The following is a 17,117-nucleotide window of genomic DNA, read 5'->3' on the forward strand; positions in this document are numbered from 1 at the left end:
CTTCCCCCCCCCACTCCAATCACGGACTGAAACTTTTCTCTACTCAACCATTTAAGCAACCTCAAGACTCAAAACAGTGATTAATCTTGTGTTTGACAGAAACTGGAGCTCACAAGTCTTTGAAATGTCACAGCAGCAAGAACTGGAGAGTTTGTAAAGAACTGGCACGCACACGCTTTAAATGTCATCTTATATCATATGTCCTCTTACCCAATCCGTAACTGATTGAATTTTCACAATTTACTTAAATAAGAAAAAAGGCGTTTATAAAAATAAGAAATATAGAGAAGAATCTAGGAAGCTGCAAGACTTAGGACAAGAACTTGTCTGTGAAAGTGAAATGACTAGAAAAAGCTGCTTTGACACTCCTAACTCACAGCAGGCCAAAAAGGACTGTGTTCTGTGCTAGTACTACTTACTGCAAATCCCAACTTTAAAAGATTAAATTCTCACCCAAATCTTTTATTACCTGGTTCTCTCAATACATTCTTTGCTCATTTCCTCAATTTTTGGTGCACATCCCAATCCAAAAAAAAAATTAATTACAGGTCCGTTAAAGACTTTGAGATGCTTTGCCTCAGTGTCATGGTGGTTGAAAGCCCTCTAACACCTGAAGTGCAGTGTTATACTAACGCATAGATCTTGTAGAACTGAGCAGCAGTACTCCAACAGAGGATACAATCAAGAAATTTGAACAAAGTTTTACTTTCTCAAATATGAACAAACCTAAAATATGTAGTGTGAAGAAATAAACACTTTTTGAACACTATCACCATGACCATACCCAATCAAAATCTTATTCATAGTTTACACTGATGAGCTGTAACACTACAAAGTCATCAACAGAATATAAATTTAATTTAAATAAACACAACCCACACACACTCAAAGAGTAAACAAACTTACTTGAGTTTGTTATACTTCTAGGTTCTGGAAACAGAAACAATGCATGTAGCATGCGGGGCCGTCCAGTTTGGTGGTCTAGAATAGAAGAAAATAAAAACAGCTGAGGAGAAGACCACTACGTTTCAAAAGACAATCTATTCATCAAAACCCCACTTCCCTAAAAAAGCCCTCCATACAAAAAAACAACCAACTCAAAACCAAAAAACCCAGACCATGCATACCATAAGGGGACATCATTTGCCAAGGAGAAAGAAGAAAAAGAAATCCTCTGTCCAGAAGTGGTTTCACAAGAACCTGTTTTCAAGAAAAAAAAAGTGTATCATTTCAAACAACATAATTTGCTCACTATAAATACTGTCATCTCAGGCATGTGCTGGCTGGGGCATTCCAGTGAGAACGTGGATCTTGCAGTATGCCTCTATTACTAGTCAGTAAAATTATTTTTAAAAACAGGAATAGTCAAATCTGTTGGACTCACAAGTTTCTCTTTCTCTAGTTTTTGAAGTAAACCCTCCAGGTGACTACCAGAACGGGACTTCTCCACGACTTCATAAAGGCTACAGTACATGCCGTTCTTCAACACTGACACGATACAAGGGTAGAAAGAGAAGGTAAAAAAAAAAAGAACAAAATTTTAATGCAGAAAACTTCTTAAAATTCTGAATTTAAAGAAATTAAGCTAGAACTATTTACCTTCTTTTTCTCCTAGGTAAGTTTCTTTATAGAACAACGCTGGTGAAATTTTTTTCTTCAACTGATCAAGGCTCACAACTTTTTCAACCTCAAGCCTCTCAGGACTGGAGACGAAGGGTGAGGGAGGAAGAGGAAAAAAAAAAAATAAAGATCTCTTTTTTCCCAAAAAAGTCCTACCCCCACTGCCCAAATAAAAACTATTAAATACACACTCTTAAAAATCAGTTCCTTGGACTCTCTCAGGAGCCAGTGGCGTTTATTCCTGCAAAGGAGTGTGTGTCACTTCGAAGGAAAAAGTAAAAAACCAAAGCAACAAACAAACAAAAGAGTGGCCGACAGAGTTGTGTGCGTGAATGAAAAGTAGCTCTGGACACACACAACTCAGTCTAGCCTGACATATTTAAACTATCTAATCAATGTGTCCTTTAGAACGTATCAAAAATTCACCAGTCTCTACTAGGAAGAGTTTTAACAGAGCAATATTTAAAATTTATTCTTTAAATAGCAATACTCACAGCTTGCATGGAAGGAAAGGACGTGCTGCTGATTTCAAGGACACGTGGCACAAAAGTTTGCCTTTATTCCAAAGCTGTCCCCTCCATAATGTATAGTTAGATTTATCTAAATTAAGATGGAGAAAGACTAAGTGAAACTACTTGCTAGGTGGGACTGAAAGAAAATGTGTCCTGGTTTGAGTTAGAACAGAACTAATTCTGCTCAGAGATTTTTCTTTTCACCTCAGTCTCTTCTAACTGCACTGTCTGAAGTTAACGGCCTATTTTTGCAGAAGTGTCTGCTTTGAGAAGTGATAACACTTGATGTTTACAGTTACCGCCAGGGACTGGTCTGCAGAAAGGCTCTGGCTTGTACTTGCTCCTGTGAAGACCAAGGTCACTGCTAAATCCTGTGTCCCATGGTGGGGGTGCAGTAAGTTAGAGGCCGCACCTCCAGGGTGGAGCAAACAGAAGAGGTGACACTAAATTGACCAACAAAGTATTCCATGCCACACACATCATATTCCGTATAAAGCTGAGGGATCACAAGGGTCAAACTCCCTTCTTCAATGGCTGGTGCCCAAGGAGGACTCTGTTCTGCCTTTGATCCCCATCCATGCACTCCTGGATCCAGTTCCAGAATCCAGCTTTGGAATCTGGTTCCCATCTGCTGCTGGGTCCAGTCTGGGACTTTCCCAGCGTCTGCCCACAGCATCAGTGGTGACAGTGATGTGGTCGCCATCAGTGGGGTTGTGTTGAGTTCAGTATTGGTTTTGTATATATTTTTTTTTATTTTACTGTTATTATTCTCATTAAAGCAGTTTTAGTTTTCTTTTCCAATCCATAAGTCTCTTGCCCTTATTCCCTTTTTGTCTTCCCCTTGGGAAGGGCAAGGGGTTAGTAGAGAGCAGCTGTCATTTGCCTAATGGCCGGCCGAGCCCTAACCAAAATGGCAGTAAAAAGATTATACTAAATCTCCAAAAATGGTTTAGGGAAAATTTCATACTAATACCAGACCAGACAATAAAGTTAAATAATAAGTTAAGTAATAAGTTAAAAGGCAACAGAAAGGGTGTCTACAATCCTATCTTGTTTCGACCTGCTCTGAGCAAAGGAGGTTGGTATGTTGGTGTGTGCTTGTCTATATAAGCACGCCCTTGATGCCAGCACCTGTGGAATGATAGCCTCTTTCCTTACCTTAACTGTCAACCACTTTCGTATGTATTAATATTTTGCTTGAACAAGGTTCAAAAGAAAAGCAGGACAGAGGATCACATTACTTGAAGTGCCATTGAACAGGAGATTCAGGAACAGAAGGTAAGTTCTTACTACGCTGTAAGTAGGAGAGGACTGGAAGAGAGTTTTGATTTTAAGTTCTGGTTTGTTCTGGTAAAAAAAGATATACATTAAGGCATCTGTTCGATCATCCAATATCCGGAAGAGATGCCTGCAGTCAGTATAGTACACGACAAATCTCAGGTATACAGTCAGCATAACTACGTGGGGAAAAAAGTACAAAACCTTCCTTGTCTGTCTCAAAGGCAACAGACTGCAATTCATTCTTACCTGCACTTCTATCCGCGTTGAAGTTGTTCAGTCTAACAAAAAGAAAAAAAGAATGACTAAGTTAAAACAGAAACTATTGCCTACTTTACATTAAGGTTACATTATCAGTCTAACAAAACAGCAACACTAGTAATTCATGCTCTAACCTCAAGCCATCCCTGCTGCAGCATCTTGTGCTGTTTTAGATATCCTGATCACTGTTTTCGGCCCTACACAGCACAGACCCCACATACGGATGCCTTCCTATCAGCACAGGTATCATATCTTACCCATAATCAGCTGCCCATTTTGATATTCACTCCACTAACAATATGATAACACCGGTGAGGAGTTCAGTAAAGTACACATATCATTTTTAGAATACCAAGCAATATAATACTGTGAACATTTTTATGCCTGCGCATTTCGTCAGTTAAGCAAAAAAGCCCACTGTACGTGGATTCTACCTAGGCAGGAGGCGAGCAGGTGAGAAGAGCAGAGCTGCTTCCTGCAGGGGCCAGCCTACTACAGAAAACCAGTGCTGTCGCCTCTGCCTTTGCATCACAGGTATCTGCTATGCTCAGTCCCTGTGGTGTGTCCCTATTCACTTCCGAGCGCTTTGTCTACATCAATTCTAAGCTACTGCCAAGAGCTATGAATTCTTCACGCTGCACGCAGTGTTTCCAAAACTCATTTCCGAGCTTACCTTGATGGGGGCAAGAATTTTGGTACTTGCACCATTTCGCCTTTGTAAGTAAACGAAACAACAGCATAAGGACAAACATGTCTTGGTCTTCGCCTTATCTCATCAAAGCCATATTCATAAAAATAGTACTAGAAAAAGAGGTGAACACAAGGGTACATTAGAAATCTGGTAAACTGTATTTTACAAATATACTAACAACGCATGACCTTTCTTCACTGAAAGGAGTACCCTGTTTCATAGGAACAGCTTACAAAATATACCTCATTATTAATTATTCAAATAAAGGGAGTTTGTTTGAAACCCACTGTACCAGACATTAAATGGTGTGTAAAACGAGTTACTATAATAAATAAATCACATCTGTGTTTTTTTACCCACAGCCGTTTCTTCAAAAGCTGACACCTAACATAAGGAAGCCTTTAAATGCCATTCTCATGTGTACCATGACAATCAATCAAGGAATTTTTTCTTCACCGTCTCCCTCCTTTCTCAAACACTGACAAGATGGACATGACTTCAGGAGCTAATCAAGGATGAGAAATTAGTTTTGCAACGTGTATCTGAAAGTATATTCTTGATGAGGTAAGGGACAAAAAACAAACAAAAAAAATCACTAAGATAAGAAAATATTGCTATGAGTTTTGGAGTCTATCCTTAGTTCAGTGATAAAATTCTAATGTTAAAGAAAAATGTTAATTAAGGCAAGTTTGTAATGAGAAATCAAAGCATACATTCATTTTCTAGCTATCTAATTCAGTGGCCAGCTCTGACTACAGATGCCAAAAGAAGTTGTAATACTGAAGAGAATGCTTTCAGGTAAATATCCTGAAATCTGTGGACCTGATGGAATAATCTGACTGCAACAGATTACTGCCGTAATAGAGATGTAACAGCTGGAGGAAGAGAGATGCCCGGAACTGACCAATTCCATTCTCTCCTCCCTCATCATCTCCAAGCCTCAGAATTTGGTAAGGGAAACACAAGAAGAAAAAAAAAAAGAAGGAAAATAGAAAAATGCTGTTCTTTCCTAACCAATGTTTTCCCTTTTAGGAGTCTCATTTGCCAGCTCTACTTTGACACTTCAAACCCCACATATTAATTATCTCCTCTCCTCCCCAGCATCGAAGGAGATCTTCTCCATCAGGTCCTGGCGTATATAAGGGAAACAGGAGAGGCTGAGATGTTCTGTAATTTCTAATACAGGCATCTGTGGGCTACTACTAAACATAAAGGTTTACAGGACATGCGTGGTATTCGTTATATCCTCAGCGATTTTCTTTCCATCATTTCAAAAGTTCTGTTTATGAAGTTCTTACGTAAGAAAACGTTAACATATGCTCAGCTGTCCTCTACCTGAGTAAGTTCATAGGCTCGATAAGCCAACAAAGAGTTTACTTTATTTGCATTTTTCGAAATATGGCACTCATGCTTTGGTGTTGGATCTAACACGCTCTTTACGGTTGATTCCATTGCTTTCATACCAATGTGGTCATATATGCTTTTCATCTTCCCCTGTAATAAAGCAGAAGAATTGTAAGCATAGGCTTTTTCCTGAGAACTAGCAAATTGCTTCAAGCACCAAAGGAAGAGAGAGCAGAGAAATGAAAACAGGCCATTAAAAAAGCCATTTAGAGAAGTACATTATTTTCATATCTCTGAAGAAAACAAGACATTTTCACCTTTTATAAAAATCTATTACGTTTTATTTAAGCTCAGTGTCAGCATCAAATCTAGACCTAGTAGGGTTCTAGTTCCTCTACATTCAGATAATGGTGTAAACCAAAATTGAGTACATTAGGTTAAAACTACATTTTATCAGTAAGTAATATAACCCTTTAAGAATAAACAAGATAAATTTACCTTTATTATTTTAAAAACTATCACATCTCCAGTTGCTCCAGCTTCTAGAGGATTAGGCTGCAACAGATCAGCATACCTGGAGAGATATACACCTGAGAGGAGCATAAAAAGAACAAACACATTATGCTGCATGTTAAAATGTTACTAGAAGTTTAAGAAGAATTACATGGGATTAAAGCTCAATGTACAGCAAACAATAAAGATATTCCAAAAAGATTGTTGTATGATCAGAGAAAGGTATAAGGGCATGTTCACAATTTGCAACTTCAAAACAGTGGAATAAATGTTTATTTTCACCACCCGCAGCATGAAACACCACAGCAGACTACAGATGCTAGCTCAGTTTGAAAGGAGCACCCCCACATCACTGAAGGCAGCGTGAGCAAGAGGACAAGCCCTGCCCAAAGGCCATACAGAGTCTGCTTTCAGGTGGTGGGTTCTTTTAAACTGCTGAGGTCCTTCTCTGCAACATCCCATTGCACAATGTGGAGATAAGCAGGGAAGGTATGATGGAGAACTACGGCAGGAAAACACTGTTGTCTTCAGCAATCTTTCGTCCTATGCTATTGACAAAAATACACTGTTTTGCAACTATGAACTGACATTCAAATGGAAGGGTAAAATGATTTCTTGCTTTTCAACACTTCAACCACAATTACATCGATTTTAAGGCCTCAAACACGCACTGTCATCTGTTGGTCTAGCTGACTACCTCACATCAAACCACTGTAACTGAACACAGGTACTCAGAAAAGCATCCATTTTCCTTAGGTTCCTCTCAGTTCAAGGCTGTATGTAACTGCCCTGATAAATAGCTCCAGAACATTTACCAGCTAAAACTGTAGAATTTATATGCTCATAAACCTTTGTTCTCCTCCACCTTGTGTCTGATCTGCTTTCAACAATCATGCCGTCACCTCTGTACCATGTTACTCTTGCAAAGGATGAGAAAATTATTTCTTAGTTTTCTAGTTGAAAAGCCTTGCAAAAGAAACTTTGCATCTTGCACTTTCAAATCTCTTAACACCTTTTAACTCCTCTGAGCCTCCAATTTATCTATGCACCTCCTGGACTGTGGATTCAAGAACTTTAGTTCTACCTGCATCAATACTAAGCTGAGCTGCTATTTCCATTAGGTATTTCTGAACGCATATACATGCGTATCCGCATGTAGGAACAGAGAGGCACGCAGCCATAGACTGCATGAGTTCTCTGGCCTCCCAGTTCTACTGGGAAGATGCATTATATTGGTTTGACTTAAGCCAAAACGAGAATAAGGTCTTCCCTTTGGGGAAGGAATTTCAATGAACTAGTCAAAAACAGAGTTAGGAAATAATGTTCTGATGTCAATCTACTTTGCTAAAAATACCTAGCTGTGCTGTTCCTGCAGTAAGTGGTAGAAAAAGGACTGAAAGTTTACACAACTGCATCCCATTATCTGCCAACTCACGGTGAATAATTCCAGTACGTATAATGAAAATATAGTTACCCATGGAAGGGCTGCCGAGAATTGTTATTTTGGAGTGGCCCACCTGCAGCCCCTTTTCACATATGCTTTGGATCTAAAGAGAACAGACATTTTTTTAAAGCAAACCGATCAGAAAAGCCAGAGTATGAACAGAACAAACAGTAAGAAACTAGAATTACACAATTTTGATTGAGCTAAAAACCAAAAAAACCCAAGCCCAAATAACCCTTACAAACAATATCAGCCAGGGGTAAGACTAGTCTGAACTAAACAGACATAAACAGTTAAACTGTGAAAGTCAGTATGAAGCAGTTAAACAGACTCAACTGTTATCTTAAAAAAACCAGCCTCCCTATAAGCTCACTTTTATGAACACCACTTGCTTTCAGTATACAGAGCAGAAGTAAACATGCCAAATGACTGAATACTTAAGAAATCCTAGCTCTGTAACAGCAGAAAAAGCACAGAAATTATCTTTCCATCACTTTTAATAAAAACATACGATCAAAAAAAGAGACACAGATTATATGGTCCACTTCTTAATATTAGAGGTTACCTTCTTAAGGTAATCTCTTCTTGAAGAACAACAACAACAAAAAAACCCAGCAAAAACCAACTGCAATGAAAACATACAACATTCCTTTTCAGTTAAAAACCAAAACACAAAACCAATGCCAAAGCAAACAAAAAGCCACATGCCAGCCAGAAAAATCTATCCTTTTATTTATAAAACAGAGCCTAAAACAAAGAAGATACTTTACAGACGTGTTAATTAAGTACTTCAAATAGCAGAGAACAAAGGACTTAAACAGTCATGGAATACAGTATCTCTTTCCCATCCTTCTACACCTTCCAGTGCTGTGTTTAGCAAAAATAACTTAAACATTAATAGGTGTGTCTGTAAAAACACTCAGTTTAACAACCACAAAACCCCCTCTTAATTAAAAAGAAGAGAAAGCATTTTATATGTAGTTTTGTTCTTACCTGAGGCCGATCAACCATCAGAAACGCATAGCTTTCAGAAAGCTCTTTTTCTAGGCGACCATCAAATTTCATCTCTCTGCGTTTTTCTGTGAACTGTTATTACATAAAGTTCTTAACATGCAGACAGATCACTGCTGTCACACTCAAGTGCCGGTGTTTCAAGGCTCCATGTATGTTAGCACATCCAAATGTATAAAAATAATCAGAAGATTATTTAAATGAGACTACAGCATGCTAAAATTAAATTTCAAAAACATTACACCCATGGGCTCAGCCTTCCGTTTTTAAGGAAGAGACAGTCTTCAAACCAACCTGGGCAGTAATGTTCTGTGTTATCTTTATAACCTAAATATCCGGAAGCACCCAGCTCAATGTCTTTAAAATTCCAGAAATAAGCCTTTTTCGCTTTTTCGGAGACAGACCACTATCTCTTACATTGTGTGTGAACTTCCTCAGTTGCACCTCCCTGCTGCTGAGGTGGTTTTTGTAAGTTGCAGTATTCCTATTCCTAGCTGCAACCAGGAACCACTGATGTTATAGTAGCAGGAAAAAAAAAAAATGCTTCAGAGTTCATAGTTCAAGATAATAATTATAGCAAACCAACCATATATTCTCATATTCCACACATGAAGCTTTTTGGTACTGGGACTTATTTCACAGTTATAAAAGAAAGCCAAGACTGGATTTAAGAGACACCAGATAAGGTACAGCAGAAGTTCTTCAACCAAGCTAATCCACAGTAACTCCTTCAGGCACTGCTTCTTGGAAAACAATAAAAATTACAGACTATGTGAACAGTAACAGGAAAGTATCTTAATCTTAAGTTCCACAGGAAGCCTTTCACATAAAACACTATAACATCTTTGCAGGTTATTGAAAGGACATAAAAACTAAGAATTTTTTGGAAAGCTAAAAAATGCAGAGAGACAAGTGGTGCCAAACACAATTTTTCTTTTAGTCTTTGAATAATTGGCAGGCAAGATTTTGTGTCTGTGCAGTAATAAACTTGCCTGAAAAATAGCTGCTTAAATTTTGGAATATGTGAGTTTGGAATTAAGTATCAACCACATACGTAGAAAGTAATCTCCAGGGTTTTGCCTCTAGACAAATCAGAAAACAACATTAAAGTGTCATTTGACTTCTAACTTATTCATAAAGAAAAGCCACAAATATACTCACTTCCTTTTCCAACAGTTCACTATGAACTAAACTGGCTCTCCGGTAATTAAAATTGGACACTGAATTCGGTTCCAGGTAAGATGAATGCAGAATCTTCACAACATCCTCAAATTCCCGAGAGCCTACAGCTACTGGCTGAAAGAGTGCTATAAAGAGAAGAAATAAAACAAGCTCCAATACACATCTGAAAAGAATCCCAAATTTTCCAGTTCACTAACAGTTTATGCATAAAGACAAACGGTTCATGACTAAATTTAGAAAACAAAACACCTAAAATACTTGAAAAAATACAGAATTTAGGCTATAAAGTTGCCTAGAATTACAGCATCTTAAAAAAAAAGCATGTTTCTTCATGATTTTTTAATATTACACTTGAACAGCTAGTTCTCAGAAGTTTTTAAGGGAAACACCTCAAGTCTGAATTTACCTTGTGAAAGCATCTGATATGTATTGCAAAACACTGTAATTAAACTTTTAGAACTTTAACTGAACTAATTAGCTCTTTCAATGAAGAACCAGGAACAAACTGTTCTAATAAAAACCTCGACAACAGTCTCAGAGCTTAGCCTCTCTTCAGGACCCTAACGGGTTTTTCTGTTGTTTGCCTATGGTAATGAGCCTAAATAATAATAAATTCAATGCTGCCTTAAGAACCCAACAAACTCCTGTCAAAAAAAAAAAAAACCCAACAAATCACACTGCCCGTGTTATGCTTTATGATCTTATCCCCTAGGATAGCAGCTTTAAAAGGAAAGCCCTTCGTTTGTCGTTCACCTTCTGGGCAAACCTTCGCCACAGTTTGCAGAGGCGTTCATCTCCCCAGGCTTCTTATTCTGTGTCTGGTACCCAAAGTGACAAACTGGTCAGGAGAGCAACCCGAGAGCGAGCCAGCAGAGAATCTAAGCGCAGGCTTTGATAGTCACATCTACGAAAAGAGTAGTCCTGGGGGAACGGAACTGGGTCAGTACAGCAACTGTTTTTCTCCTCAGGGTAACTTCCAAAATACTCACAAAAAGTGCAGTATTTTTGTGGTATTTGCAAAGTTCAGACAGTTGAGTATCCCCAGTAGGTATTTCTGAGACTGCTTTTGCCTTTTTTGAAGGAGGGACTATTTTTCTCTACTAACGTAAGCCCCCAAACCACTGCCGCCTGAATTCATTAGAAATTACAGGAGTACTAGTCTCACATAAGAGACAATCTACCCTTACTCTAACAGCCAATTAAATTTAATTACATCTTCAGAGTCTACCTCCAACTTCAATAAATCATACCGTAGTAGATTTAGACAGTAATCTTCTTCTCACTTGCAAGCAATATTTACTGCATTAACCTCAATATAAAACAAGTTCCAAATGAAAACTAACCTGGTTTGTGTTACCTAGTAGAAGCTGCATTTACACACATACTTCATAATGTAATCTCACATCCGCAAACTAAAGCAATGATTCCAACACAAGCAACAACAAATAAGCGATTTTTTAAGAGTGGAAGTTATGGAAGTGATTAAGAAACCACGCTTCTATAACATCCTTTCTAATAACCACACCTTCATTCTCGAAAGGCCGTCAGCAACCTGGGAGGAAAGAAAACTGAAAGTGATGGAACTCTCAATGTTGTGTTACTAAGATCGGATGCACTTGTACTGAAGAGCGGAAACACCTACACAAAACAAGCCTACTACAGATACGCACACACTGGAAAAGCACCTGCTGTCCCACCCCATCCCCAAACACCTCTCGGATCTTTCTGACAAGGAGTTACTAAACCCTCCTGTTGTATTTTCACACATTGCCTGCTCCTCTTCTGTCAAAAAGGACCAGCTAAGGCAGAAGGTTACCACCCCAGCTGCTGGTCTGAAGTTCCTGCTCCTTCCCAGCGATTACTGTATCCCACCCTTTCTCCCTCCGTACCCCTAGAAACGCACGCTCTGACACATCCAGCTGATTTCTTCTACCTTGAGCCCAGGCGCATAAAAAAACTCCACCAGACTACCTACAAAGAGTGACCACAAACTATACATCACGTCTTGCCTACTTCCCAGATGCAAGCCCAGGAAGAGGCGAGTTACTGTATCAAGAGCCTGTCATTCATTCAAATATCGCCAACTGTGCCCCCACCTATGTTTAAACACTTCCTGCTTTGTGGAAAATTTTCAGGAGGGAAGCGAGACAAACTTGCCCCAGAACAGCAAGTCTCCCTGCTCCTCGACAGGGATAACCTACATAAACTCTATACAACTAGCTCTCAACATTTATGGAAGAGCTCTACTTAACGCCTGAAGTTACGGAATACAGCACATCAGAGATTTTTTTAAAGACTGTTGTGGGGTTTTTCTTCAATTTCTTAGCAGGGGACTGAAAGTATGTTTTGCTACTTCTGTTACTTATTATTCAATAATATATATACACACTTTCTTCACCATATCCATACCCCAAGCATGTGATCTAAGTTCATCAAAGATACTACTGAATCGAGAAGGGCTGTCGCTACCTTTGTAGTAAAGGCAGAGCAAAACTGACATACTTTTGAGTACTTGGGACACAAAACTAACTGTACAGATCCGATTTCTCAACTTGAGAGCATATGGAACGTCAAAACAAGACTGATTCCTGCTAATTGATCACATCAGTGCAAGAACACAGAACAAGACTTTACATCTACCTTTCAGTAAGAAAATGCCTAATGATCAAATACTCCACAGAAATGGAATTCCTATTCCCCTGACGTGCACTGCCAGCTCAATACAAAGTGAACAACAGAAACAGGTATAAGCTTGCCTTAGATTCCATCACGCATGAATTAAGAGTGACTGGCTTCATGATCAGATGTCATCCAATAACTGAGAAAACATGAACGGAGTTTGTTGAATGTAAAATCCTTCCGAAGTAATACATTACTTCTGTTTTCAAGATTACTTATAAACACCAAATCTGATCGCTAAAACCTGCTCTCTGCCTGCCACCTTCTCATATATAGTAGAAGATGACAATCCACACCTGCTTTAAGAACTAGACATCTCCCACAAAACATTTCTTCTTCGGGGGCAGCCTGCTGATTTTCTATCTATTGCATTCTACTTCTGAGTTGCCAAATGATGGATGCAGCAAGGAAGTATCTGGTAAACTGACTGCAGGACAGCACTGTAGTCATAAAGAAAAAAAAAAGTCATATAGCTTTGTATTTCAGATAAACTACTATATACCACAGTCAGCGACTTTGTCAGAGCGCACGGCCTGAACTGGTTTTCCTTCTTCAAGTCCTGACTCCTCAAACACACTCATCACATGCTTCACGGCAGGCTCAAATTCACTTCTCGGTTCTTCCAGAACTTGAGGCACTGTAGGCTTCAGGTTCTTACGAGAAACCCAAGACAGCACCTAATGCAGTAACAAGGCCATACTTTTCAACTTGTTATCTAAGCAGGGATGAGAAAGTACCGATGTTTTCTAAAAGGTTAAGGTCACTACAGAAGAGCCTGTGCCTCACTTAAAGACGTCCAGAAGCAAAGAAAAAATGAAAGAGAAGCAGTGAACCAGACCTCCTACAGCAGCCTCCAAACCATACGTTCCCTGGCAAAAAGGATGGTATTATTAAGCTTATCTCCAGTCCTACACCACTTCAAAGGCTGTCGGGCGTACCGATGCGCCTTTCAGGCTCACTGTACTAACCTGCTGTGGGCAGGCCACACCTTTATTGACCGGTATAAACTAGTAATTTTAAAGGACTAACTTGCAGTATCCTTGTAACACATACAAGTCAATTATTGTGGGGTTATGCTTGTTCTGCATAACCGAAAATAAGGAAATACTTGTTTCACTCAGTTTCTACCTAGTGTATTGCAATATACGTAAGTAGTTTTAGGTGGGAACTTAGTTTAGCTAATATAGTACCTAGTCTAGGGATGGGAAGTAGACTGGGTGTTCAGACACATGTAATGCCCTGGAGGCTTTAAGCTTCTCTTTCACAGCTGTGTGATGCTTCAACTTGAGAATACCGAGTTTGGAGTTAGCAGGTTTGGTTGTTTTCACGGGTTTTTTTCTTTTAAGTCAGAGTGTGAAGACAGCGACATTCTATTTAGGGAATCCTGATCTCACTTTTAAGCGAAGATAGGTGAATTGCTTTCAGGTAAGCTGGCAGAATGCTAGCACTTCACAAACAAGGGCTCCTGCTTCAAGAATTCCACTGAGAAGCCCAATTTTCCTTAAGTTTTCATTTTTTAAGACCAAAAACCTGTGGTGTTAGTGAACCATAATGATGCTGCTTTCATGATTTTTTTTTTCAGCCCAAGACGTCTCCTGCTCTCAAAAGGTCTAAACAGATACCAAAAAAAAAACCATGCAGAAACACCAAGTAGTGAATAGCAGATACTAATCTCTACCAAAAATACAAAAATTTAGAAGACGAAAGACAAAATTATTTAATATTGTTAAGCAGAAAATCTAGACCTCCGAGCAACTAAGACTTTCCTGGATGAAATCAAGACCTTTTTCCTCCACTCACCCAGAGAAACAGAATAGAACATTTGTTAACTTGGTAGACTTCAGGAAAAAAATGTCCAACCTTAATCACCAAGTCACTGGTTGCTACTGGATCACGTTTCCTGGAACTGTCTTTGGTAGAAGGACAACTCGGCATTAATTCACTAAATTAAAAAAATGCTCTTCCAGCACTTTATCCTGAAAACTTGTTTTCCTCATCCTATTAAACAAGGATCCTTGAAGTTTCAGGCAGACTTGAAAACCTGAGATCTGACAACAGAAGAGACCAGGACAACAGGGTATAATACTGAGGGGGAAAAGAAAAGAAAAAAAAAGAGAGAAGCTGCTCAAGAGAGCGTAACACCATTACTAAACTGTACGTACCAACAAAGCAGAAACCTTCCAGACAGCTCTGTGTAAGAGAACAAATGCCCCCACACCTTAAAAAAACCAAATCTCACAGCCAACCTTTCCTAAAGTTTGGTTTCCCAAATTCTTCCACTACGTAAAAACGGAAAACGTAAGAGAGATTCTCTGCGACAACTAAGCACAGTCAGGTTTAAGAAGTATGTTTCTTCCAGATGCGTTTCTCCACATTAACAAGGTTCTTCCTGTTGACTTTCAGTTCCTCATTAGTCTCCAAATAGAGGTACGGATAAAATCCAGAAAGGCTAAATAAGCAGCAAATCCTGAATTTTCTAGGATTTTTCCCTTACATTTTCGCTTTGCACATTCAATTTTTAATTGCGCTACAATCAAAAATTGTTCCCAAAACACATCTTGGTGCTTAAAAAAAAAAAAAAAAAAAAAAAAAAAAAAAAAAAAAAAAAAAAAAAAAAAAAAACTCCGCAGAAGGAATGAAGTCATGCTGCGCAGATTTTACAGTTTGCAGTGACAGATGAGTCTTCACAATCAAGACAGCAGGTTTCCCTCAGGATGGCACGTCCAGGAATAAAATGGAGCTTAAAAAGCAAAACAAGGGCAATTCCAATACAAGGAAGGATAAGGAAGCTTCCATGTGTATTTTTTCACACTGGAATTTAGAATCTAGCCAAGAGAGCTCTTTTGAGAGGGACGATATTCTGATTATTCTGTAATTTAGCAAGACGTTGAACAGCAGTACTAAGCACGCTCTAAGCACGTCAGCTTATCTTCTAGTTCCAGAATCAAATTAATTGCGTTATTTCTCAAATGCCAACAGTAAACCCAGCAGCAATGCAGTTCTCCTGCAGGATCATGCTGGCAGTTCTGGTGCCAGCCCACTGCAGCTAGTCTTGCCCGTGACACGCTCTCTCGCAGCACTGTGCGTTACTGCTATCGCATGGCCTAAGACCAACAGCCAGCACCCGCAAGACTGCGAGCGCCACGGACAGAAGGGAGGAAGGTCTGTCCCGAGAATTTTGGAAACTGCAAGTTGCCAGCGTGATTAAAATGCCCAAGCAGCCTTCTGTAAGGTGAAAGGGAAAGAAAAACGCAAGTACACCAAAAAGAAAGCCCTTAAGAAAGGGTCAAATGACCTTGACATTAGCAAGTGAATTTTCCAAGGAGGTAAGAACGGCTTCCCCTTCTATCCTAGAAGCCACAGAAGCCTGATGTTTGACCTCCATGCTCCAGAATATTTTTTTTTATTTTTTATTAAACACACTGTTGGAGATGTTTCTGTGTAAGTGAATGATGAATAAGACGGCCCAGAAAGGTATTCTGCAGGTTTTTATATATATTGGAACCAGTGAGGAACTTCAAACGTCTGGAATAAGTACTAAACACTTCCGATATATTTAAAGGTATTCAAATGTAACCCCGCTCGGGTCCGACATAATGGGAAGTGCAAGTGGCACCAAGTTTTATCCAGACTTTTTTCTGTCAGATGAATAAGAGACTTTTTTTCCTCCAAATCAACCCAGTCCTTTTTACAACGAATCTCTACCAGACTTGTATCCCCCCCTCAGGGTAGGGGGTTGCAATGTGAAAGAAAGGGAAGAAAAGGAAAAAGGAACATTACTGCCCAAAATGGAAGGAGGGAAAAGGAAAGACTGGATAACGAAATTAACCTACCTTCATCTCTTCCTTACAGAAGAAAGCATTTCAAGAAGTTAGATGTTAGATTCTTCTCTGAAGAACCAGAAGCCTACACAAACAGATATTTTTGTGTACGTACTAAGTTACTGACACCATGTTGCAAAAGGTCAAGAACTAAGATTTAAGTTTCAGGGAGGAAGTAAGACATGTCTTCAACGCCACTTCACAAAATCAAAGATACGCAGAAGCCAGTGGGGTCTCATGAAAAGCAAGAAAAACCACCGGCTTCCAGAGGAAGAGTTACTTGAAAACAAAACAACAAACCCTGGACACCTGGAAAAGGAACGCTTCCAGCGCAAGGGATGCTTGCTTCCTCCCTGCAAAGAAAGGAACCTTCACTAGATAAGAACAGTCTTCTGCGCATCATCAGTGAAGGACAGTTCTGCTCAGTGTTTGCTATTCTACCCTAAACAGGGCTACACCCTTCTCCTGCAGAGAGGAGGTCAGGGGGAAGAGAAAAGCGAACCATCTTCTCTGCATGTCCATGTCCCAGAGAACCATCTTCTCTGCACGCAACCATCTCCAGAAGCAGAGTCAGGATCGGCACTCCAGCCCACCCTGACTGCATCCAGCTTGTCAGTCCTTTTAAAAAAGCAACAGTCTGAAATTCAAGCCGAGTTTTGTTTAGGTTTGGGGTTTTTTTTTCTCCTTCTTGTGACAAAATAAAAGCAAGAAACAAAAGAGGGAGAGGAAAGGGGAGAAAAGAATGTAAAAGCCTGACACTA

At 39.4% G+C, this 17,117-nt stretch overlaps 1 protein-coding gene across 1 annotated transcript in view; it reads right to left on the reverse strand.

The window, feature by feature from the left end:
- LOC104489842 (protein FAM208A-like) overlaps window positions 1-17,117 on the reverse strand; it is a gene marked incomplete at both ends in the record, with an annotated part of 18,962 nt that overhangs the window by 1,456 nt on the left and 389 nt on the right. The window contains 12 exons of the mRNA XM_010132048.1: window positions 907-981; window positions 1,128-1,200; window positions 1,385-1,488; window positions 1,600-1,703; window positions 2,115-2,220; window positions 3,660-3,691; window positions 4,345-4,472; window positions 5,698-5,856; window positions 6,205-6,296; window positions 7,694-7,766; window positions 8,657-8,749; window positions 9,836-9,981. Coding sequence (XP_010130350.1) covers window positions 907-981; window positions 1,128-1,200; window positions 1,385-1,488; window positions 1,600-1,703; window positions 2,115-2,220; window positions 3,660-3,691; window positions 4,345-4,472; window positions 5,698-5,856; window positions 6,205-6,296; window positions 7,694-7,766; window positions 8,657-8,749; window positions 9,836-9,981 — 1,185 coding nt within the window. The remainder of the gene's footprint in view (window positions 1-906; window positions 982-1,127; window positions 1,201-1,384; window positions 1,489-1,599; window positions 1,704-2,114; window positions 2,221-3,659; window positions 3,692-4,344; window positions 4,473-5,697; window positions 5,857-6,204; window positions 6,297-7,693; window positions 7,767-8,656; window positions 8,750-9,835; window positions 9,982-17,117) is intronic.

This window comes from Buceros rhinoceros, unplaced genomic scaffold (genome assembly GCF_000710305.1).
Source record: "Buceros rhinoceros silvestris isolate BGI_N320 unplaced genomic scaffold, ASM71030v1 scaffold16202, whole genome shotgun sequence".
Classification (NCBI taxonomy): Eukaryota; Metazoa; Chordata; class Aves; order Bucerotiformes; family Bucerotidae; genus Buceros; species Buceros rhinoceros.